Source organism: Gallus gallus, chromosome 27 (assembly GCF_016699485.2).
Source record: "Gallus gallus isolate bGalGal1 chromosome 27, bGalGal1.mat.broiler.GRCg7b, whole genome shotgun sequence".
NCBI lineage: Eukaryota > Metazoa > Chordata > Aves > Galliformes > Phasianidae > Gallus > Gallus gallus.
The window spans coordinates 290,467-316,647 of NC_052558.1; the positions used below are offsets into that span (position 1 = coordinate 290,467).

At 51.7% G+C, this 26,181-nt stretch overlaps 2 gene segments (V, D, J or C); both read right to left on the reverse strand.

The window, feature by feature from the left end:
• Positions 1-14: 14 nt before the first annotated feature.
• Positions 15-13,871, reverse strand: LOC124417422 (the record flags this gene model as incomplete). The annotated part of the segment is given in 2 exon segments: positions 15-320; positions 13,790-13,871. Coding segments are annotated over 2 exon segments (358 nt in total), but the record flags the coding sequence as incomplete, so codon positions are not given.
• LOC124417419 lies at positions 8,291-10,245 on the reverse strand. The segment is given in 2 exon segments: positions 8,291-9,840; positions 10,115-10,245. Coding segments are annotated over 2 exon segments (390 nt in total).
• Positions 13,872-26,181: the final 12,310 nt, after the last annotated feature.

Below are 26,181 nucleotides of genomic sequence, written 5' to 3' on the forward strand. Positions count from 1 at the left end.
TTCCATGTTCCTGTGTGAACAGCACACAAGTAGTGCGCTGAGTCGTGTGGGCGTAGGGCGCTTAGGAACAGATAGGACACAGATTGGGAATCATCTCGAGAAACGGTGGCTCGACCCTCCACACCTGGGCTGTATCTAGTATATGACCTGAATGCTGATGTAGGACAGCCACTCGAGACGGCCACCAAGTGCCTGACGGTACCACCGCACACCATAACTTCCAAAGCTGAAGCCAGATCCCTGGCAGGAGAGCTGCACAGAATCTCCAGGCGCTCGCACACCTCCACCAGACGTTTCCAGTCTCAATTGTGCACACACTCCTGGAGGAGGACAGCAACAGGAAGACAGGAATTGCACTACCATGGCAGCAGGACATTCCCCAGCTACCCCGATTCCTACATACCATAAACTCAGAGCTGTGAACTCCCTCTCTCCTGCCCAAGCCCCAAGGCCAGGGGCACTGTCCAACACGCCCAAATCCTCGCGGCTCAGCCACGGCCGCTCCCGCAGCATCTGTGTTCCCACACAGCCTCCCCCTCCCACGCACAACTCCCAGCCGCTCCCCGGCACTGAAGGCGAGCTCCAGGCCTCAGCGCGCCCGCGGGGCAGCAGCACGAGCCGCGCCCAGCCCCGGCCTCGCCGCCCGCCGTGCCCGCCTCGCACCTGCCGGCCCCAAGGCCAAGGCCAGCAGCCACGGCCCCAGCCCGGCCGCCATCGCGCCCCGCCGCGCCGCTGCCGTCTGCCCGGGAGGCGGACAGCAGCAGAGCGGGGCCGCATTCGGACCGCCCCTCGTCGGGCCGTGCAGGGCCTGGACCCACCGCTCCGCCCGGCCCGGCCCGGCCCCGCCCCGTGGCACCGCGGCCCCTTCGGCGGAGGACGGGGCGGGCGCGGGGCGGGCCGGGGAGCAGAGGCGGAGCGCGGCTTCAAAATATTATCTGTTATTACTTTCATTCCTTTCAGTCCTTTATACTCAGAGGGCATTGTTTTGCTCTGCCTGGGCTGGCTACTACCTTTCACATAAAGTCTTCCACTGAGTATTTCTTAACATCAAAAAGAAACTGTGTCGTTGATGTTTTTGGTGGTGGTGGTGTTGTCTGGTAACTTCCACCACCGTTACAAAGTCAGCTGATGCTACAACAATACCAGTTGCTATGATTCTTCCCACTTTCCTTCTTTCATTTCTATCTCCTCACTTTTTCCATACGCCTCTCCTCTCTTCCCTTCCCTGCCATCCTTGAACTTCATGGACCTTCTTTTGCTCTCTCAGCTTCCTCTCCATTTCACTCCTGGCTTTCCTCACCCTGTGTCTTTTCTTTTTCTTTTTTCTTTTTCTTTTATTCCCCCCACTTTCCAAACTCTTTTATTATACACAAACTGCTTCAGTTCTCTTTGGTCTGCCAGGCACCTCTCCGGCCTACAAAGGGCCCTGTCTTTAGATTTTATTTTTGCCTCTACTTCCTCCAACCAGTCTCAACCAAAGAAAGGCTTATTTGCCCCTTAGAAAATACAAAAACAGATTGCGTCAACCAAACGTTCTCTTTCAGTTTCACCTGCTGCCTCGCCCCAGAGGCTTCCAGTGCTAACACTGGGATATTGCTTTTCCGAGATCTCTGCAGAGGAGGGCATTCTCTCTTCCAATGAGCTGATTGCCCAGGGCCCCATCCAACCGGGCTATAAACACCTCCAGCGACAGGGCATTCACAACATCTCTGGGCCGCCTGTTCCAGCACCTCACCACACTCTCAGTAAAGAACTTCCCCCTGACATCTACTCTAAATCTCCCATCCTTTAGTTTAAAAACATTCCCCCTTGTCCTATCACTATCTACCCATGAAAAAAGTTGATTTCCCTCACGTTTATAAACTCCCTTGAAATACTAGAAGGCTGCAATGAGGTCTCCCCACAGTCTTCTCTTTTCCAGGCTCAGTAAGCCCAGTTCCTTCAGCTTCTTTCAAGAGGTCAGTCCCTCCAGCTCCAGCTGGCTCATGTTCAGTTTTTCATCAGCAAGAACCCCTAAGTCATTCCCAGCAGGGCTACTCTGAAGCAGTTCTTCTCCCAGCTTCTATACATATCTGGGATTGGCTTGACCCAAGCAGAAAACCACGCACTTTGCTATGTTGAACCTCCTTGGGTTCTCAAGGCCAGAACTTTCCCGTTGAGCAAACACCCTTTGGATGTCATCCCTTCTTTCTGCTGTATCAAATGCACCGCTCAGCTCGATGTCATCTGCAAACACGCTGAGGGTGTACTGAATCTCATCATCTATGTCATAGGTAAAGATGTTAAGGAGTACTAGACCCAAGATGGACCCCTGCGAGACATCTCCCATTACCGGCCTCCACCTGGCTGTAAAGCCATTGAACACAAGACTCTGGCTGCAACCTTCCAACCAATTCCTTATCCAATCAATAGTCCACCCTTCACATCCATCTCCCTCCAATTTGGAGATAAGGATGTGGTGGGGGACCACGTCAAAGGCCTTGCAGAAGTCCAGATAGATGACATCAATTGCCTTCCCTTTGTCCACTGATGCCGTCACTTCATCAGAGAAGAACACCACGTTGATCAGGCACGTCCCTCCCTTGCGGAAGCCACCCTGGCTGTCCTGGATCAACTCTTCATCCCTCATGTGCCTTAACATACCTTCCAGGAGGATCTGTTCCATGGTTACCCCTGGAACTGAGGTGAAGTTCACCAGCCTGGAGTTCTCACAGTCCACCTTCCTCCCTTCCTTATAAACGGGAGTGATGCTTCCTTTTTGTTGTTGCTGTTGTCATTGTCATTTTTCCATTCCCAACAGACTTTGCCTGACAGCCACAACTTTTGTAATATGATGGAGAGTGACTTGGCAACTACCTCACCCTGCTCCCTTAGGACACTGGCACATAAGTCAGCCAGCCCCCCGGACTTGTACACGTTCAGTCTCATGAGGAGGTCTTGGACTTGCTCTGCCCTTACTCTGTGGGGCACTTTGCTACCCCAATCCCACCTGCATGATCAGGTGCAGGGATGTGAGGTTCAGGGATGGGAGAAAATCTGGCTGCCAGTGAAGACTGAGGCAAAGAACTCATTGAGTACCTCAGCCTTCTCCATATATGTTCTAGCCTGTTCTCCATTCTCATTTAACAGGGAAGATATTTGGCCCACGTCTTCCGACCAGGCATCAGGACAATCCCTTCTTTTAGTTTTTAGAATTCCTTGCCAAGTTCACTTCCATCTGTGCCTTTGCTTTCCTAATCCCATCTCGAGCTGCAGATGGTTTTGTTACTGCCAAAATCACTCTCCAGTGCGTGCAGCACTCGCGCTGCTACTCAGGGCTCAGCCAGGGCCACTCCAACAGCATCCATCTCCTTCTGTGACTCAGGAGAATGAAAGCAGTGATGAAGTGAAAGGAGACCTTGCAGAAAGCACAGGATCCTCTGTGACTCCCCCTCACTGTCCAGGAGAAGCCCAGAGCCGCTCCAACTCCAGCCTGACCTGTAGTTCTGCAGCTGTAGCTGTGCCCAAGAAGGGGATTTTTGTTACAGCTCTGTAGGATTTCCTGTTGCCGTGAGAACAGCACACAAATGTTGCGCTGAATCGTGTGGGCGCAGGGCACGTAGATACAGGTAGGACACAGATTGGGAATTGTCTCGAGAAACGGTGGCTCGACCCTCCACATCTGGGCTGTACCTACTATTCGAGCTGGCGATGTAGGACAGCCACTCGAGACGGCCATCGAGTGCCTGACGGTACCACAGTACAGCATAACTTCCAAAGCTGAAGCCAGATCCCTGGCAGGAGAAATGCACAGAATCTCCAGGCGCTCGTACGCCTCCACCAGACGTTTCCAGTCTCAACTGTGCACACACTCCTGGAGGAGGACAGCAACAGGAGACAGGAATTGCACAACCATGGCAGGAGGACATTCCCCAGCTACTCCGACCCCTACATACCATAAATTCAGACCTGTGAACTCCCTCTCTCCTGCCAAAGCCCCAGGCCAGGGGCACTGCCCAACACGCCCAAATCCTCGCGGCTCAGACGCAGCCGCTCCCGCAGCATCCGTGTCCCCACACAGCCTCCGTCTCCCACGCACAACTCCCAGCCGCTCCCCGGCACTGAAGGCGAGCTCCAGGCCTCAGCGCGCCCGCGGGGCAGCAGCACGAGCCGCGCCCAGCCCCGGCCTCGCCGCCCGCCGTGCCCGCCTCGCACCTGCCGGCCCCAAGGCCAAGGCCAGCAGCCACGGCCCCAGCCCGGCCGCCATCGCGCCCCGCCGCGCCGCTGCCGTCTGCCCGGGAGGCGGACAGCAGCAGAGCGGGGCCGCGCTCGGGCCGCCCCCCGTCGGGCCGTGCCGGGGCAGCGCCCACCGCCCCACTCCGCCTGGCCCGGCCCGGCCCGGCCCGGCCCCGCCCCGCCCCGTGGCACCGCGGCCGCTTTGGCGGAGGACGGGGCGGGCGCGGAGCGGGGCGCGGGGAGCAGAGGCGGAGCGCGGCGCCCGGGCACTCCTTGGCTCCGGGCCCCTCGGCCAGACACAGCACGGCTGCCCCCACGCACGGGCTCTTGGCACGCCTCCTCTCCTTCTACGTGCCTCAGCGACATCGACATCCCCCGCATCGACACCCCCCGCATCGACATCCCCCCATGGCCTCCTTCCCGTCCCATGACGTAGCATCATGTAGAAATCAGCCTGTTAGCCTTTTATTCCATTCTTCTCGGTTCAGCTTCGTCTGCATTCCCTGCGCTTCTCCCTGCAGCTCTGGGCTCTTTCCACCTGTCACTATCACCACCCGGCTCATGCTGGGCTGCAAAAGGACAAGACGGAGGGGAGGAGTGGACGACGCTGCCACTGTCAGGGCACCCAGGACTGTCTCCCACTGTGCTCCCAGCAGGGTGCAGAACTTGAGTGCATTGTCTTCCAGCTCCAGCCACTGATGAGCTGGGACACAGCATCTCATCTGAGAACGACAGAAAACGCTGAATTACAGAATGTATAACTCAAGCTCACTTAGCCTGTGTACATAGTTAGATGAACGTGCTTGATTTATCAAGTCACTGGTATTTATTGTGAGGAAGAAAGGAGTGTTGGCTTTTACTACCACTTAGTAGTTGGGGAGTTTCCTTCCCTGATTTCACATGACAATAGGAGAGCTGCTGCATCTCCTCTGATCATCTCTATGTCTCTTCCATGGACCCATCATCCCCTCTCTTTGCTGCCTGGATCTGCTGTGGTAATCTGTTGGGGGAGCTCTCCACTGCTCCCTTACAGTGATTATGGAAACCTCCGTATTCATCACCCTCCCAATAATTCCTGTGCCCTCTGCTTGGACCAGAACATGTACTATGTGTTATCCCTCTCATGTTTCCTCTCATGTTGCACTGGAAGATGACTTTACCACCACTGTGCGCTGCTGGTTTCCTGACATGTTGCTCTCCAGCCAACTACCCGGGACTGCTGCAAGAGCACAGAGAACAAGCTGTGATTGCCCCAAGAATAGGAAAGGGTGAGGGAAATCCCAGAGGGGAACTGCAATAGCACTGGACCAGTGGGAGAACTTAACCCTTCTCTTTGAACCAAGATGACAACAATGAGAGAGGAGTCCAGCAGGCACTGGCAATCAATCAATCAATGGATCTGCAGTGAATCACTTGTGGGAGTGCAACACATTTCACTGAAGGGATTCTGGAAACCTCCATATTCATCATCATCCGCACAGCTGTGTGCTCTGCCCTCCAGCCCCTCTCACAACATCCAGCTCCTGCTGGGGTGCAAACAGGCAAGAGGGAGGGGAGGAGTGGATGAAGTCGCTGGTATGAAGATGACACCAAGCTGGGAGGGAGTGTTGATCTGCCAGACGGGAGAATGGCACTACAGAGGGACCTGGATAGAGTGGATCAATGGGCAAGGTTAACGGTATGAGTTTCAATAGGGCAAGTGTCGGGTCCTGCATTTTGCTCACAACAACCCCAAGCAACCCTACAGGCTTGGGGAGGTGTGGCTGGAAAGCTGCCTGATGGAAAGGGACCTTGGTGTATTGTTGGACAGTTGGCTGAATATGAGCCAGCAGTGTGCCCAGGTGGCCAAGAAGGCCAATGGCATCCTGGCCTGGATCAGGAATGGTGTGGTTAGCAGGACTAAGGAAGTCATCCTGCCCCTGTACTCGGCATTGGTGAGGCCTCACCTCGAGTACTGTGTTCAGTTTTGGGCACCTCAGTACAAGAAGGACATGGATGTACTGGAGCAGGTCCAGAGAAGGGCAACGAGGCTAGTGAAGGGCTTGGAAAATCAGCCCTACGAGGAGAGGCTGAGGGAGCTGGGGCTGTTTAGTCTGGGGAAGAGGAGGCTGAGGGGAGACCTTATTACTCTCTTCTAGTACCTGAAAGGTGCTTACAATGAGAGCAGGGTAGGTCTCTTCTCACTGATGACAGCCATCAAGGCAAGGGAAAATGGCCTCAAGTTGTGCCAAGGCAAGTTTAGGTTGGACTTTAGGAAACACTTCTTTACAGAAAGAGTGGTTAAGCACTGGAATAGGCTCCCCAGGGAGGTGGTTGACTCACCATCCCTGGATGTGAACTGTTTGGATGTGATATTGGAGGGGCACTGCAATGGACTGGTGGGATCAGAGGGAGAACTTAATCCTTCTCTTTGAACCAAGATGACAACAATGAGAGAGGAGTCCAGCAGGCACTGGCAATCAATCAATCACTGGATTTGCAGTGAATCACTCGTGGGAGCAACACACAATTCACTGAAGGGATTCTGGAAACCTCCATATTCATCATCATCCCCACAGCTGTGTGCTCTGCCCTCCAGCCCCTCTCACAACACCCAGCTCCTGCTGGGGTGCAAACGGGCAAGAGGGAGGGGAGGAGTGGAGGAAGTCGAGGGTGTCGGGGCAACCTGGGATGCCTCTCACCATGGTCCCAGCAGGGTGCAGGAACAGAGTGCTCTGTCTTCCAACTCCAACCCAGTGATGATCAGGGTCCTGGAGCTCTCATCAGGCTGGCATGATGTCATGGTTTTATGATTTTTATTACTGCTATCCACATCATGACATCATGTAGTGCACTGGGAGTTAAAGACTTAATGCTCCAGTTCCATGGAGTGCTGATTTTTCTGGGTGCGTGGGTCTCAGAAGAGAAGAAGCAGAACTCCATCTCCTGAAGACTTCACTGTTCCATTCCCTTTTTCCATTCAGAGGGAAAGATAAAACTTCTCAGCGGTCACGCGATTGCCCCTTTCTTCTTGCTGCTCATCTCTGTGCTGTGTGCTCCCTAGCCATGTCGCCCCCAGCATTAGAGGAAGGCCTTCAGTTTTCAACGCTCTCTCTCTCGTTTATTTGATTTATAAACTTCAGTTCTAATTATATTGTATTCGAATGTGTTATCTCACATTCCGCTACCATATTTATTAAATTACCTTATTCCTCAGCTTGTTCTCAGTGTTTCCTTTCATGTCCATCACCCAACCTGTTTTCCTACCACCCTATCCCCTACCTCAGAGCAGGGCTCCGTGGGTTCCTCTGCACCATTAATCATGGAATTGAGCCAAACTGGGACATACCATGACACACAATAACCTCTGCTGGTCAAAAATGGGCCATGTGGCTGAAGCAGCCTCCCCAGCCCATGCTTGGGAGTGAATACTGCAGGAGCCTGCTGCAATACCTCCAGTACCAGGCCACATAAATATAGGAAGCATTGTAGTTATAAGAACAAGTGCTGTTCCACAAGTAATGCCACCTATCTTACTATGCAGGCATGTGAGGACAGAGGAGGATGTTGGCAGTACGGCAGTGCATGTTGAACTCCCACCAGTATTCCTGTACATGTTGTTGTCATGCAGCATATGGTAATAGAGGGGCAGTCTGACAGAATGGAGTCAGACAAGGAAGAGCGTATAATGCAAAGGTGTGAAGCTGAATTGCTCCATGTGGAAAGAATTGCACTCCTGATATTCACTGACACCTACCAAACGTTTATGGAGACCAAAAGGTGAACGTGAACTCAGTGAAGCAGAGGGTTTTGTGTTTCAGCAGTGGAAACACCAGTAGGAAAGACAAGCCATATTCCAGAAGGCCGTGCACATCTGTCACACCATGAAAGGAAGACTGTCTGGATCAGCTCATGCATATGAATCAGTGGATTGTGAACAGGAACCTGTCTACAGAGCTTTGAAGATTGTATTTCATGCATTGAAAAGAAAAATGTCACCATTGCAGTAGAGGAAAGTTTGCATCAGGTGGGAACTATGAAGGCTAACACAGGAACAGAAAGAACAATGCATGCAAGTTTGTCAGGAAGAACTGAACCCATACGAGGCACAAGGTGGCAGTTTCCTGAATCACATCATTAACAGTGCTGAGACATGGTGTCACCACTACCAGACAGTCAAAAGAGCCAGAGTGGCAATATGATATTTCCCTATTGAAGAAAAAGTTCGAGACACAGCCCTCACCAGTTAAACTGATGTGCACTGGCTTTTGGCATAGGAAAGGGAAGATCCTTCCAGAGTTAATGGAAACAGGATAATGCATCAGCTCACATCGCTCAGTCTCAGTGCTGACAACAGTGGAGGCTCAAACCTCCAGAGTCAAGGCAGAGAAGGAGGCAGCCATTCTCTTGCAACATGAAAACATCACACACCATACCAATTTGAAGGCCATGGTGCACATTGACAACCTTGGCTGAACAGTGCTACTACAACCATGCTATAGTCTGTGTATCGCACTTTTGGACTTCCATCTGTTTGGGCTGATGAGAGATGTATTGTGTGGGCAACATTTTCTTGGGAACAGTACCAGCATTGAAGCTGTGAAACTGTGGTTCACCTCTAATGCTGCAGGTATTCATCAGCATGAAATGAAGGATCTTCCTCATCACTGGTGAAAACGGTGTTGACTGATTAATGTCCTGCATCAGTGAAACTGCTCTATCAAATAGCATTATTGCACTCTTTGTAACTGCTGTACTTTCTTTGGAATGAAACAGGAGACACTGCTTTCAGAGTAACTTACGTGTCATGCAGGATCTGTTAGCCCTGCTCACTGCAACACTGCAGACCACACTGGTTGGATTACAGCACTCTGAAACTCTCCTGAAATCATGACAAAACTATTCACCCACTGCTTTCCTCACAGAAGCAGATTCAAAGATTCTGTAGCGGATTTTGGAAGCAGGCAATTATGTAGCTAGAAGTGCCCAAGTGCTTTCAAGCACATAAGGGAAGAAGGAAACCAAGAGCAGGTGCAGACATGCTGCAGGTAGGAGGTTGGGCAAAGTGGCCAAACTGATCTGGTGACCAGATATACAGTGAATATAATCCTCAGGTCACAACACTGCATTTGTGACTCAGGAGAATGAAAGAAGTAATGACGTAAAAGGAGACCTTGCAGAAAGGACAGGGTCATCTGTGGTGTGCAGCGATGTCCCCACACTGTCCAGGAACAGCCCAGACCTACTCCAGCTCCTGCCAGCCCTGCGGTTCCTGCAGCAGTAGCTGTGCCCAAGAAGGGGATTTTTGTTAAAGCTCTGTAGGATTTCCTGTTCCCGTGCGAACAGCACACAAGTAGTGCGCTGAGTCTTGTGGGCGCAGGGCACGTAGATACAGAGAGGACACAGATCGGGAATTGTCTCGAGAAACCATGGCTCGACCCTCCACATCTGGGCTGTATCTAACAGTACGTGAGCTGCCGCTGATGTAGGACAGCCACTTGAGACGGCCACCGATTCCCTGACGGTACCACAGTACATCATAACTTCCAAAGTTGAAGCCAGATCCCTGGCAGGAGAGCTGCACGGAATCTCCAGGCGCTCGCACACCTCCACCAGACATTTCCAGTCTCAACTGAGCACACACTCCTGGAGGAGGACAGCAACAAGAGCCAGGAATTGCAAAACTATGTCAGGAGGACATTCCCCAGCTACCCCGACCCCTACAGACCATAAATTCAGAGCTGTGAACTCCCTCTCTCCTGCCAAAGCCCCAGGCCAGGGGCACTGCCCAACACGCCCAAATACTCGCGGCTCAGACGCAGCCGCTCCCGCAGCATCCGTGTCCCCACACAGCCTCCCTCTCCCACGCACAACCGCACAACCAGCCCCGGCCTCGCCGCCCGCCGTGCCCGCCTCGCACCTGCCGGCCCCAAGGCCAAGGCCAGCAGCCACGGCCCCAGCCCGGCCGCCATCGCGCCCCGCCGCGCCGCTGCCGTCTGCCCGGGAGGCGGACAGCAGCAGAGCGGGGCCGCGCTCGGGCCGCCCCTCGTCGAGCCGTGCCGGGGCAGCGCCCACCGCCCCACTCCGCCCGGCCCGGCCCTGCCCCGCCCCGCCCCGTGGCACCGCGGCCCCTTCGCCGGAGGACGGGGCGGGCGCGAGGCGGGCCAGGGAGCAGAGGCGGAGCGCGGCTTCAAAATATTATCTGTTATTACTTTGCTTCCTTTCAGTCCTTTATTCTCAGAGGGCATTGTTTTGCTATGCCTTGGCTGGCTACTACCTTTCACATAAAGTCTTCCACTGAGTATTTCTTAACATCAAAAAGAAACTGTGTCATTGATGTTTTTGGTGGTGGTGGTGTTGTCTGGTAACTTCCACAACTGCTACAAAGTCAGCTGATGCTACAACAATACCAGTTGCTATGATTCTTCCCACTTTCCTTCTTTCATTTCTATCTCCTCACTTTTTCCATACGCCTCTCCTCTCTTCCCTTCCCTGCCATCCTTGAACTTCTTGGACCTTCTTTTGCTCTCTCAGCTTCCTCTCCATTTCCCTCTTGGCTTCCCTCACCCTGTGTCTTTTCTTTTTCTTTTTTCTTTTTCTTTTATTCCCCCTATTTTCCAAACTCTTTTATTATACACAAACTGCTTCAGTTCTCCTTGGTCTGCCAGGCACCTCTCCGGCCTACAAAGGGCCCTGTCTTTAGATTTTATTTTTGCCTCTACTTCCTCCAACCACTCTCAACCAACGAAAGGCTTATTTGCCCCTTAGAAAATACAAGAACAGATTGCGTCAACCAAACGTTCTCTTTCAGTTTCACCTGCTGCCTCGCCCCAGAGGCTTCCAGTGCTAACACTGGGATATTGCTTTTCCGAGATCTCTGCAGAGGAGGGCATTCTCTCTTCCAATGAGCTGATCACCCAGGGACCCATCCAACCGGGCCTTAAACACCTCCAGCGACAGGGCATTCACAACATCTCTCGGCAGCCTGTTCCAGCACCTCACCACACTCTCAGTAAAGAACTTTCCCCGGACATCTACTCTAAATCTCCCATCCTTTAGTTTAAAAACATTCCTCCTTGTTCTATCACTATCTACCCATGTAAAAAGTTGTTTTCCCTCACGTTTATAAACTCCCTTGAAATACTAGAAGGCTGCAATGAGGTCTCCCCACAGTTTTCTCTTTTCCAGGCTCAGTAAGCCCAGTTCCTTCAGCCTCTTTTCAGAGGACAGTCCCTCCAGCTCTTGGATCGCCTTTGCAGCACATCTCTGGGCCCTCTCCAAAAGCTCCACATCCTTCCTGTGTGGCGTGCCCTAGACTGGGGCATGATACTCCAGACGGGAACTCATGTGGGCAGAATAGATGGGCACAATCCCCTCCCGTGCCCTGATGGCCACCCCTCCTCTGATGGAACGCAGGATTCCATCGGCCTTTCGGGCTGCAAGAGCAACAGTTGGCTCATGTTCAGTTTTTCATCAACAAGAACTGTAGAACAACTCATTTCTAGTAGGGCTGCTCTGAAGAAGTTCTTCTCCCAGCTTCTATACATATCTGGGATTGGCTTGACCCAAGCAGAAAACCACACACTTTGCTATGTTGATCCTCCTTGGGTTCTCAAGGCCAGAACTTTCTCGCTGAGCAAACACCCTTTGGATGGCGTCCCTTCTTTCTGCTGTATCAAATGCACTGCTCAGCTTGATGTCATCAGCAAACACGCTGAGGGTGCGCTCAATCCCATCATCTATGTCATAGGCAATGATGTTAAGGAGTACTAGACCCAAGATGGACCCCTGCGGGACATCTCCCATTACCGGCCTCCACCTGGCTGTAAAGCCATTGAACACAAGCCTCTGGCTGCAACCTTCCAACCAATTCCTTATCCAATCAATAGTCCACCCTTCACATTCATCTCCCTCCAATTTAGAGATAAGGATGTGGTGGGGGACCACGTCAAAGGCCTTGCAGAAGTCCAGATAGATGACTTCAATTGCCTTCCCTTTGTCCACTGATGCTGTCACTTCATCAGAGAAGAACACCACGTTGATCAGGCATGTTCCTCCCTTGCGGAAGCCACCCTGGCTGTCCTGAATCACCTCTTCATCCCTCATGTGCCTTAACATACCTTCCAGGACGATCTGTTCCATGGTTACCCCTGGAACTGAGGTGAAGCTCACCAGCCTGGAGTTCTCACAGTCCACCTTCCTCCCTTCCTTATAAACGGGAGTGATGCTTCCTTTTTGTTGTTGCTGTTGTCATTGTGGTTTTTCTATTCCCAACAGACTTTGCCTGACAGCCACAACTTTTGTAATATGATGGAGAGTGACTTGGCAACTACCTCACCCTGCTCCCTTAGGACACTGGCACATAAGTCAGCCAGCCCCCCGGACTTGTACACGTTCAGTCTCATGACGAGGTCTTGGACTTGCTCTGCCCTTACTCTGTGGGGCACTTTGCTACCCCAATCCCACCTGCATGTTCAGGTGCAGGGATGTGAGGTTCAGGGATGGGAGAATCCTGGCTGCCAGTGAAGACTGAGGCAAAGAACTCATTGAGTACCTCAGCCTTCTCCATATATGTTCTCCATTCTCATTTAACAGGGAAGATACAACCTCTTTTGGCCCACCTCTTCTGACCTGGCTTCAGGACAATCCCTTCTTTTAGTTTTTAGCATTCCTTGCCAAGTTCACTTCCATCTGAGCCTTTGCTTTCCTAATCCCATCTCGAGCTGCAGATCGTTTTGTTACTGCCAAAATCACTCTCCAGGGCATGCAGCACTCGTGCTGCAACTCAGAGCTCGGCCAGGGCCACTTCCACAGCATCCACCTGCTTTTGTGACTCAAGAGAATGAAAGGAATGAAAGGAATGATGAAGTGAAAGGAGACTTTGCAGAAAGGACAGGATCCTCTGTGACATCCCCTCACTATCCAGGAGCAGACCAAAGGTGATCCAACTCCAGCCTGACCTGTAGTTCTGCAGCTGTAGCTGTGCCCAGGAAGGGGATTTTTGTTACAGCTCTGCAGGATTTCCTGTTCCCGTGCGAACAGCACACAAGTAGCGCGCTGAATCGCTTGGGTGCAGGGTGCTTAGGGACAGATAGGACACAGATTGGGAATCATCTCGCGAAACGGTGGCTCGACCCTCCACACCTGGGCTGTAAATAATATATGAGCTGTATATGTAGGACAGCCATTCGAGACGGCCACTGATTCCCTGACGGTACCACAATACAACATAACTTCCAAAGCTGAAGCCATATCCATGGCAGGAGAGCTGCACAGAATCCCCAGGCGCTCGCACACCTCCACCAGACGTTTCCAGTCTCAACTGCGCACACACTCCTGTAGAAAAACAACAACCTTCTCTCACCTGCCAAAGCCCCCATGCCAGGGGCACTGGCCCAGACGCCCTCCTGCTCGCACAGCTAAGCCAGTGCCGCTCCCGCAGCATCCGTGTCCCCACACAGCCTCCCTCTCCCACGCACAGCTCCCAGCCGCTCCCCGGCACTGAAGGCGAGCTCCAGGCCTCAGCGCGCACGCGGGGCAGCAGCACGAGCCACGCTCAACCCCGGCCTCGCCGCCCGCCGTGCCCGCCTCGCACCTGCCGGCCCCAAGGCCAAGGCCAGCAGCCACGGCCCCAGCCCGGCCGCCATCGCGCCCCACCGCGCCGCTGCCGTCTGCCCGGGAGGCGGACAGCAGCAGAGCGGGGCCGCACTCGGGCCGCCCCTCGTCGGGCCGTGCCGAGGCAGCGACAACCTCCCCACTCCGCCCGGCCCCGCCCCGTGGCACCGCCGCTTTGGCGGAGGACGGGGAGAAGACGGGGAGGGCGCGGGGCGGGGCGCAGGGAGCACAGGCGATGCGCGGCGCCCCGGCACTCCTTGGCTCCGAGCCCCTCGGCCAGAGACAGCACGGCTGCCCCCACGCACGGGCTCATGGCCCGCAGTCTCTCCTTCCACGTGCCTCCACGAGCCCCGCATCCGCATCCTTCCATGGCCTCCTTCTCGTCCCATGACGTAGCATCATGTAGAAATCAGCCTGTAAGCCTGTTACTCCATTCTTCTCAGTTCAGCTTCGTCTGCATCCCCTGCGCTTCTCCCTGCAGCTCTGGGCTCTTTCCACCTGTCACTACCACCACCCGGCTCATGCTGGGCTGCAAAAGGACAAGACGGAGGGGAGGAGTGGACGACGCTGCCACTGTCGGGGCACCCAGGACTGTCTCCCACCGTGCTCCCAGCAGGGTGCAGAACTTGAGTGCACTGTCTTCCAGCTCCAGCCACTGATGACCCGGGACCCAGTATCTCATCTGAGAACCACAGTTAAGACTGAATTACAGAATGTATAACTCGAGCTCACTTAGCCTGTGTACGTAGTTAGAAGAATGTGCTTGATTTATCAAGTCACTGGTATTTATTGTGAGGAAGAAAGGAGTGTTGGCTTTTACTACCACTTTGTAGTTGGGGAGTTTCCTTCCCTGATTTCACATGACAATAGGAGAACTGCTGCATCTCCTCTGATCATCTCTATGTCTCTTCCATGGACCCACTCCAACAGGTCAATGTCCTTCTGATCCCCTTGTGCCCGGAATCAAATGCAGTATTCCAGGTGAGGTTTCATAACAGTGGAATAAATGCTTGGAATCACCTCCCTCGACCTGCTGCCTGCACTTCTTTTGATGCATATTCTTCTTTTGATCCACCTCCTACAGCACTTCTTCACGTTATCCCACCAAATTTCCACGATCCAATGGCTTTGCAACCAGGCCATGGAGGAAAAACTGGCCCATGCTAATCTGGAGGCCCAGTTAATATGCAGTAGCTTACGGTTCACCACACATCATCTGAGATTCCCAGAATACCTACTTTTGCAGCACATAATTTCTCAGCCCTCGAGCTATCCCTTCTTCCACTTGTGAAGTACTATGGTGTGAAGAGTGCGCCACCTTTCAAAGCTGACTTCCAGTTGGATCTCACAACCCAGCGTTATATATCACCTGTATCCGATCTTCTGCAAAATATGTCTGATCATTAGGGAAATACATAGCCTGGACAAAACATCTCATTAGAAAGAGATGTGGCTTAGATAAATCATTGTGAGAATGTATTATCCTTTTCTTGTTTAGAAGCAGAGTGCCACTGCCTACTAGTACACTGAATTCCTTGGCTCCTCCTTGAGCCCTGGCCAGGCTGGAGGCAGAATCCAAAAGGGAGAATGAAGTTTCTGCCTAATTTCCACATGCCTCTGTTTATTCAAGAATACAGTGTCTGCATCCCCTTGTAGCAAAGTTGGAGACCTCACCTATGCGTAGATGCACTGCGTAGGAATTTCCACTTACTGGGAAAGGCTCCCCAACTCCTCACTGGAACTGGGGATCCCCAGAGACGGTGGACCTGGATTAAAAGGAAGTGTTAGGGCAATTGGTGTTGTACCTTCCTTAACACTACAGCTAATCTCACGTAGTAATAGCCTGCACATAGTGCATAGCCTTCTTCTGTTTTATTCTTTCTGTATTGTCTCACTTACTATCTCACTGTTTTAATCTTAAGAAAAGGTAAATGTACTTCACATTTGGTGTTTGTGAGCTTTGTGCTCTCCTCCTCCACTGCCAAAACAACTGGATCTTAGTACATGCTTGGGAAAGGTCTGTTTTCTGCACCTACTCTTGCATGACACATCTGATCAGTGTCTGCTACAAGGGAACACTGAGAATTCTGGATTTTCTATCACTAGTTCTTGGTCCACTGCTGCAGAGCTGCTGCAGGGTGAACCTAGCACCACAGTGAAACACTGCATCATCCCCTCTCTTTGCTGCCTGGATCTGCTGTGGGAATCCACCGCGCCGCTGCCGTCTGCCCGGGAGGCGGACAGCAGCAGAGTGGGGCCGCGCTCGGGCCGCCCCTCGTCGGGCCGTGCCGGGGCAGCGTCCACCGCTCCGCCCGGCCCGGCCCCCCCCGGCCCGGCCCCGTGGCACCGCAGCCCCTTCGGCGGAGGACGAGGCGAGGCGGGGAGGGGCGGGGAGAGGCGGGGGGCAGAGGCGGAGCGCGGCGCCCCGGCACTCGTTGACTCCCGGCCCTGGGCTGATCCCCCCGCAGCCGTCCGTGTACGATGGGCCCGGGCCTCCGCCAGACACAGCACGGCTGCCCCCACGCACGGGCTCTCTCGTGTTGTTTTTTTGTTTGTTTGTTTGTTTGTTTGTTTTTTTCCACCGGCAGGATTATCGTGTTCTGTTCAGATTCATATCCAGGCAATAATCCAAGCTTCAAAATATGATCTGTTAGTACTTTCATTCCTTTCAGTCCTTTATTCTCAGAGGGCATGTTTTTACTCTACCTGGGCTGGCTCCTACCTTTCACATGAAGTTTCCCAGTGAGTATTTCTTGACTTCAAAAAGGAACTTTACTGTTGATGTTGTTGCTGTTATTGTTCTTGTCTGGTAACTTCCACCACTGTTACAAAGTCAGCAGATGCTACAACAATACCAGTTGCTATAAATCTTCCCACCTTCCTTCTTTCATTACTATCTTCTCACTTTTTCTGTATCCCTCACCTCTCTCCTCTTCCCTGACGTCCTTGCACTTCTTGGACCTTCTTTTGCTCTCTCAGCTTCCTCTCTATTCCCTTTTTCACCTTTCTAAGCCTTTTCCTTTTTTCTTTCTTTCTTTCTTTCTTCCCCCTTACCCTGCTCTCCACCCCTCTTCCTCACCCCTCACACACAAACATTTTTTCCACACTCTTTTATTATTGCAAACTGGCTTAGTTGTCTTTGGTCTGCCAGGCACCTCTCCTGCCTACGAAGGGCCCTGCCTTTAGATTTTATTTTTACCTCTTATTCCTCCAACCAATCTCAACCAGTCAAAGGCTTACATGCCCATTATTAATACCAAAATGGATTGTGTCAACCAAACGTTCTATTTCAGCTTCACTTGCTGCCTCGCATCGGAGGCTTCCAGTGCTGACACTGGGATATTGCTTTTCCGAGATCTCTGCAGAGGAGGGCATTCTCTCTTCCAATGCACCAACTGCACACGCTACTTCACAGCTGCGTTGAATTCTCTTTTCCCCCGTTTTTCCTCTCTCGCTCGTCCTCACCGGCATTACATCCCACGTAAATTATCTGCAATTCCCGTTTACAAATCAACATTAATTACAAGATGGTGTTCTAAATAAGTGAATCATTTACTGACCATTTTCCCCAAATTCCAACTTATATAATGTCCACCACTGATTACAATATTTGTTCCAATGTTGTCTGATTTACATTTCCTCCTGGAGGTCCCCCAGCACCGCACCAATAAGCCAATACACTTCCCTGGGGACTTTTCTTTCTTTCTTTAATTCCAGGATTCTGCTACTCATCTGGCCACCTGTCACACACCACTCAGAACCTGCACTGAAATTAATATGCATGGTTTCCTACAACAACAAACCATGACCAAGTCTGCAACCACCAAGACGTCACTAACTGCACCTGTTATAATTCCCTATACCATTCCAGCCCTGATTACGATATGTTATCAAAACCTTTTTGCTGCTTGTGCCTCCTGGCCAGCCAATTATCTCATTCCAATGGGCTAATACACATACCTGAGGTGTCTTCTTTTGGACTTCTTTAGAGTTACTTCCTCCCCTGCTGGACAATTGTCCCTCCTCAAATTGATAGGTAATGGAATCCACCGTCTCCCTCAAGCTGTGGTTGTACATCAAATTCTTTCAGGGAGAGCCATAACCAGTACCCCCTAGCAAGATGGCAGCTTCATTTGTTATTATTTTTCCACTACTCTCAGGTTTCCACAGGTAACTTTAATCAGTTCTAGTTCTCCAACTCGACATTTATCCTTAACACTTTTACTTTGTTTTTTTTTCGTTTTCCAATCACAACAACAAACCAGTACATAGTTCACAGTAACCAAGATGCCATGAACAACATCATTACACTTCTACATACCATCCATTACACTTCCATATACCACCCGTTACACTTCTGTAAACTTCCACCTTCCATCACTTAAACTTAACATCCACACACCATCAGTTCAACTTAACTCCCCAGTCCATCAAAACAACTTGTCCCATTCCCTCCAAAACCACAAGGCAAACAATACATAAGCACCTAGCACTTATTCTTAAAGTTAAGACACTCAATTATGAGCACTGTCCTGTTACTTCATTTACGTCCCTGGTTTCCTTAGACATTAAACAAAACACGTTATCAAAGCCAAGCTTCAGAGCCTTAGTTTCAAAACCTCGACATACCTGGTAGGACACAAACCTGCAATCAGGTATTTCCCAATCGTATACCTACGTGCTCATGACCCGATATACGTCAACCCTGCAATCTCCAATGACTTATGGGTGGTTTCCCAGACCCTGTTGGACTCCCGCCTGCAACTGAGTACTCCCAAGCCAGGACTGCCCTGCTATCTCAGCCGACTTGTGGGTAGCCTTCTCAATGGACCGGTCCCCAAAGCTTACATGTAAAGAATACATTTTGGGGTTTTTTTGTTTTGTTTTTGATCTTCTGTTTTCTCACATGCTTTCTCTGTTCCACAGCGATGCAAATGAGGTGAGGACTCCGTCCAGAGAACTCTCTGGGGGTGCCCTGGGAGTCCTGTTCTCAGTGAGTCCTGCAACTGAACAGACATTGTACCATCTGGGTCTCCATCCAAATAAAAAAAATGCATGTGTAGAAACTTAACAGCAAAGTGTTGTTACCTTTAAGTCTGGAATTCTTTATTAGAATCACCAGAAGCACTAAGGATATTTCCACCATAGAAGATTCAGAGTCCATGATATTTCCACAGATAGTACATATTCATCAATTACATGAAAGACAATTAACATCTACACACCTATCTCACTGATTTATGAGGGTTCCAGTCTTCTATTCCATGACCCCCTTCCACCATCTTGCGTCCTTTCGGCACCATAACAGCCCAACTGACAGCCTTTTACTTCATCCAGTGGTCTTCCTTCCTGGTCCTCTAGATTAACTTTCTTCATAGATACATGATCAGTAGCAGAATGCCTATTGTAAGTAATTTACAGGTACCAAAACTGCAATTTTTGCTCACTCAGCACTCAACTATTAGTTCTGTGAGTGCTCCCCAGGGGTCGGCGCTGGGGCCTGTCCTCTTTAATATCTTTATTGATGACCTTGATGAGGGTATTGAGTGCACCCTCAGTAAGTTTGCAGATGACACCAAGCTGGCTGGAAGTGTTATCTGCCTGAGGGTAGTGGGACCTTACAGAGAGATCTGGATAGGTTGGAGAGCTGGGCTGAAGCCAATGGGATGGGATTCAACAAGACCAAATGCCAGCCCCTGCACTTTGGCCACAATAACCCCAGTCAACGCTACAGGCTTGGGGCAGAGTGGCTGGAAGACTGTGTAGAGGAAATGGACCTGGGTGAGGTGTAGATTGATGTTAGATTGAACATGAGCCAGCAGTGTGCCCAGGTGGCCAAGAAGGCCAATGGCATCCTGGCTTGTATCAGAAATAGTGTGGCCAGCAGGAACAGGGAAGTAATTATTCTCCTGTACTCAGCACTGGTGAGGCCGCACCTCGAGTACTGTGTCCAGTTTTGGGCCCCTCACTGTAAGAAAGACATTGAGGCCCTGTAGCATGTCCAGAGGAGGGCAACAAAGCTGGTGAGGGGTCTGGAGCACAGGCCTTATGAAGAGCGGCTGAAGGAGCTGGGGTTGTTCAGTCTAGAGAAGAGGAGGCTCAGGGGAGACCTTATTGCTCTCTATAACTACCTGAAGGGAGGTTGTAGTGAGCTGGGGGTCAGCCTCTTCTCTCGGGTGACTAGTGATAGGACTAGAGGGAATGGCTTCAAGCTGCGCCAGGGAAGATTCAGGCTGGACGTTAGGAAATACTACTTCTCTGAAAGGGTGGTCAGGCACTGGAATGGGCTGCTCAGAGAGGTGGTGGAGTCACCGACCCTGGTGGTGTTCAAAGAGCGTTTGGATGTTGTGTTGAGGGACATGGTTTAGCAGGAACCATTGGTGAAGGGCGAATGGTTGGACTGGATGATCCTGTGGGTCTTTTCCAACCTTAGCGATTCTATGATTCTATGATTCTGAACATCTGCTCGTCTCTGGATAAAGATAAGCTTGGCAACCTGACTTTTAATGATATACAATGGGGTGGTAGAAGATAAGGAAGACAGAGGAGAGTATCCTGACATCTGCCTGATGCATTTCAACCTAATCCCAGAGTGAGACGATTCAGCCTGGTGTGGAGGCCCTGCCTTTTGTTATTATGTTTCTTCTGCTGAGGTCTCTTGTCAAAACAGAACTGCCTTACAACATGCTTCCTAGTATATAATGCTACACCCATAACTATTCACAACATCTAAAAGCTATCACAGTTTTGCAAGCAAGAACCAATCACATAATAAAACAAGTCAACACCAGTATTTCAAAAAACACACTACTGAAATATATGGTATCTCTACTTTTTCAAATCAGCCTTATCTAAAAATGCAATACAAAATATATTGTGGCCTACTTTTCCAAATCAGTGAATTACAACCAGGGGACTGCATACAGAGATGAACGTTGTCTTCAGTGCATTGAAAACAATGGCATCAACAGCGGAATATAGCAAAGTTTGCACACAGCGGGTCCCACGAACACACACACAGGAACAGAAACAACACGGTATGCAAATTAGCAAGAAACAACTGAACCCATTTAGGGTCCACGGTGACAGTTTCCTGGATCACATCTTTACCATTGGTGTGCTGTGGCGTCAGAAACTATGAGTAGGAGTCAAAAGAGATAGAGTCCATGGAGTAGTAACGTGAGAATTCTCTACTGGAGAAAAAGTTCAAGACACAGTCCTCAGTGGGGATAGTGATGCGCACTGTTTTTTGGGAGAGGAAAGGAAGCGGTGATCCTTCTGGATTTACTAGAACCTGGACAATCCATCAACTCTTACCACTCAGTCTCAATACTGATAACGATGAAGGCCCACATTTCCAGAATCAGGTCAGAGAAGAAGACTTTCACTTTCAGTACAGTAATGCTAGGCTCCATAATGATTTGAAGACTGTGGTGGACAGAGCTTATTTTGACTTAACAGTCTGTCATGGAGTTATCTAGATCAATCTAGATCAATCTACGCCCTGACAGGCGGACAGCAGCAGAGCGGGGCCGCGCTCGGGCCGCCCCTCGTCGCGCCGTGCCGGGGCAGCGCCCACCGCCCCACTCCGCCCGGCTCCGTCCCGTGGCACCGCTGCCGCTTCGGCGGCGGACGGGGCGGGAGCAGGGCGGGGCGGGGAGGGGCGCGGGGCAGCGCGAGGGGCAGAGGCGGAGCGCGCCGCCCCGGCACTCCTTGGCTCCGCGCTCCTCGGTCGGACACATCACGGCTGCCCCCACGCACGGGCTCTCTCGGTCTGCAGCCATTCCTTCCACGTGCCTCCCCGAGTCCCGCACCGACATCCTTCCTTGGCCTCCCTCTCCTCCCATGAAAGGAGAGGCATCATGCAGAAATCTGCTTGGACGAATTTTATTCCATTCACCTCATTTCAGCTCCATCTGCATCCCCTGCACTTCTCCCTGCAGCTCTGGGCTCCTTCCTCCTGTCCCTATCTCCCCCCTGCTCATGCTGGGCTGCAAAAGGACAAGATGGAGGGGAGGAGTGGACGATGGTGATATTGTCTGAGCAACCCAGGGCTGTCTCTCACTGTGGTCCCAGCAGGGTGCAGAGATAGAGTGCGCTGTCTTCCAGCTGCAGCCCACTGATGACCAGCGTCCCAGAGCTCTCGTCAGCCTGGGATGAAAACCTCAGGCGGGCAAAAGGGGCTGTATGGTTGTATGAGCCTCCTCGGCCCTTGCTCTGAAGCAAATACTGCAGGGACCTGTTGGGAAGCTGCCGGTACCAGGCCACGCAAATATAGAAAGCGCTGGAGCTGTAGGTACATTGCAGGGTCTCTGTCCACCCTGCTTGCACCATCACTGCAGACTTCTTCGCATGGATTTCATCTCTCAGATATACACCTGAAACCACATCAGAGATACTCACCCACTGCTTTACTCACAGGCATTTGGAAAGAATAGCCCATGGCTGTAGAAGGAATCAAGCAATGCTGTTGTTAGAAGTCAAGTGTTTTTGAATACTCGGGAGAAGAAAGAAACTAAGAGCAGATCCAGACAAGCTGCAGGCAAGTCGCCAGGCTGGCATGGGGACCAGAAATATGCCGAACACAATCATTTGCTTCCAGCACTGCTTTTGAGTCCCACTGCAATGAAAGCAGTGGTGAAAGGAAAGGAGCTCTTGCTTAAATGATAGGGCCATCTGTGGTGTGCTGTGACATCCATCACTCCCCAGTAGCAGCACAGAGCTGCTCCAGCTCTTTCCAGCCCAGCACTTCCTACTGCCTTGGCTTCATCCAAACGGGCTTTCTATTAAAGCTCAGTGGGATATCCTATTCCCAAGAGAACAGCACAGAAATGGCAGACTGAGTCGGAGGAGTGCAGGATGTGCAGGGACAGATACCACAAATCAGGAACCATCCTGGGAGGTCACGGTACAACACTCCGCCTTAGGACGCAGTATACTAAATGAGCTGGAGCTGATGTAGGAGACCCACTTGAGGCAGCCACCAGATGCCTGACAGAACCAGCAAACACAATAATCTCAGAAGCTAAGGCTATATCCTTGGCAGGAGAGGAAATGAACACTCCAAGAGCTCCAAGAAATCCACCATCTTCTACAGGCCTCAGCTGTACCCACACCACTGTGGAAGGAAATTGAAGGCAACCAGGCAGTGTCCACTCATGGAGGGAGAATATTCCCCTGCTCATCTGACACGTTCCATCCACCACACGCAGAGCCACCACCGCATTTCCTCCAACCAAAGCCCCAGGCCAGGGGCACTGCCCAACACGCCCAAATACTCGCGGCTCAGACGCGGGCCGCTCCCGCAGCATCCGTGTCCCCACACAGCCTCCCTCTCCCACGCACAACTCCCAGCCGCTCCCCGGCACCGAAGGCGAGCTCCAGGCCTCAGCGCGCACGCGGGGCAGCAGCACGAGCCGCGCCCAGCCCCGGCCTCGCCGCCCGCCGTGCCCGCCTCGCACCTGCCGGCCCCAAGGCCAAGGCCAGCAGCCACGGCCCCAGCCCGGCCGCCATCGCGCCCCGCCGCGCCGCTGCCGTCTGCCCGGGAGGCGGACAGCAGCAGAGCGGGGCCGCGCTCGGGCCGCCCCACGTCGGGCCGTGCCGGGGCAGCGCCCACCGCCCCACTCCGCCCGGCCCGGCCCCGCCCCGTGGCACCTCGGCCCCTTCGCCGGAGGACGGGGCGGGCGCGGGGCGGGCCGGGGAGCAGAGGCGGAGCGCGGCTTCAAAATATTATCTGTTATTACTTTCATTCCTTTCAGTCCTTTATTCTCAGAGGGCATTGTTTTGCTCTGCCTGGGCTGGCTCCTACCTTTCACATAAAGTCTTCCACTGAGTATTTCTTAACATCAAAAGAAACTGTGTCGTTGATGTTTTTGGTGGTGGTGGTGTTGTCTGGTAACTTCCACCACTGTTACAAAGTCAGCTGATGCTACAACAATACCAGTTGCTATGATTCTTCCCACTTTCCTTCTTTCATTTCCATCTCCTCAAGTTTTCCATACGCCTCTCCTCTCTTCCCTTCCCTGCCATCCTTGAACTTCTTGGACCTTCTTTTGCTCTCTCAGCTTCCTCTCCATTTCCCTCTTGGCTTCCCTCACCCTGTGTCTTTTCTTTTTCTTTTTTCTTTTTCTTTTATTCCCCCTACTTTCCAAACTCTTTTATTATACACAAACTGCTTCAGTTCTCCTTGGTCTGCCAGGCACCTCTCCTGCCTACAAAGGGCCCTGTCTTTAGATTTTATTTTTGCCTCTACTTCCTCCAACCACTCTCAACCAACGAAAGGCTTATTTGCCCCTTAGAAATACAAGAACAGATTGCGTCAACCAAACGTTCTCTTTCAGTTTCACCTGCTGCCTCGCATCAGAGGCTTCCAGTGCTAACACTGGGATATTGCTTTTCCGAGATCTCTGCAGAGGAGGGCATTCTCTCTTCCAATGAGCTGATCACCCAGGGCCCCATCCAACCTGGCCTTAAACACCTCCAGCGACAGGGCATTCACAACATCTCTGGGCAGCCTGTTTCCAGCACCTCACCACACTCTCAGTAAAGAACTTCCCCCGGACATCTACTCTAAATCTCCCATCCTTTTGTTTAAAAACATTCCCCTTGTCCTATCGCTATCTACCCATGAAAAAAGTTGATTTCCCTCTCGTTTATAAACTCCCTTGAAATACTAGAAGGCTGCAATGAGGTCTCCCCTCAGTCTTCTCTTTTCCAGGCTCAGTAAGCCCAGTTCCTTCAGCCTCTTTCAAGAGGTCAGTCCCTCCAGCTCCAGCTGGCTCATGTTCAGTTTTTCATCAACAAGAACCCCTAAGTCATTCTCAGCAGGGCTACTCTGAAGGAGTTCTTCTCCCAGCTTCTTTACATATCTGGGATTGGCTTGACCCAAGTGGAAAACCACGCACTTTGCTATGTTGAACCTCCTTGGGTTCTCAAGGCCAGAACTTTCCCGTTGAGCAAACACCCTTTGGATGTCATCCCTTCTTTCTGCTGTATCAAATGCACCGCTCAGCTTGATGTCATCAGCAAACACGCTGAGGGTGTACTGAATCTCATCATCTATGTCATAGGTAAAGATGTTAAGGAGTACTAGACCAAGACGGACCCCTGAGGGACATCTCCCATTACTGGCCTCCACCTGGCTGTAAAGCCATTGAACACAAGACTCTGGCTGCAAACCTTCCAACCAGTTCCTTATCCAATCAATAGTCCACCCTTCACATCCCTCCAATTTAGAGATAAGGATGTGGTGGGGGACCACGTCAAAGGCCTTGCAGAAGTCCAGATAGATGACTTCAATTGCCTTCCCTTTGTCCACTGATGCCGTCACTCCATCAGAGAAGAACACCACGTTGATCAGGCATGTCCCTCCCTTGCGGAAGCCACCCTGGCTGTCCTGGATCACCTCTTCATCCCTCATGTGCCTGAACATACCTTCCAGGAGGATCTGTTCCATGGTTACCCCTGGAACTGAGGTGAAGCTCACCAGCCTGGAGTTCTCACAGTCCACCCTTCCTTATAAAACGGGAGTGATGCTTCCTTTTGTTGTTGCTGTTGTCATTGTCGTTTTCCATTCCCAACAGACTTTGCCTGACAGCCACAACTTTTGTAATATGATGGAGAGTGACTTGGCAAACTACCTCACCCTGCTCCCTTTAGGACACTGGCACATAAGGTCAGCCAGCCCCCCGGACTTGTACACGTTCAGTCTCATGAGGAGGTATTGGACTTGCTCTGCCCTTACTCTGTGGGGCACTTTGCTACCCCAATCCCACCTGCATGATCAGGTGCAGGGATATGAGGTTCAGGGATGGGGAGAAAATCTGGCTGCCAGTGAAGGACTGAGGCAAAGCACTCATTGAGTACCTCAGCCTTCTCCATATATGTTCTAGCCTGTTCTCCATTCTCACTTAGTAGGGAAGATATTTGGCCCACCTCTTCTGACCTGGCATCAGGAACAATCCCTTCTTTTAGTTTTTTAGCATTCTTGCCAAGTTCAATTCCATCTGTGCCTTTGCTTTCCGAATCCCATCTCGAGCTGCAGATGGTTTTGTTACTGCCAAAATCACTCTCCAGGGCGTGCAGCACTCCCGCTGCTCAGGGCTCAGCCAGGGCCACTCCAACAGCATCCATCTCCTTTTGTGACTCAGGAGAATGAAAGAAGTAATGACGTAAAAGGAGACCTTGCAGAAAAGACAGGATAATCTGTGACACCCCCTCATATCCAGGAGCAGCCCAGAGCTGCTCCAACTCCAGCCTGACCTGTAGTTCTGCAGCTGTGGCTGTGCCCAAGAAGGGGAATTTTTGTTTACAGCTCTGTAGGATTTCCTGTTGCCGTGAGAACAGCACACAAGTATTGCGCTGAATCGTGTG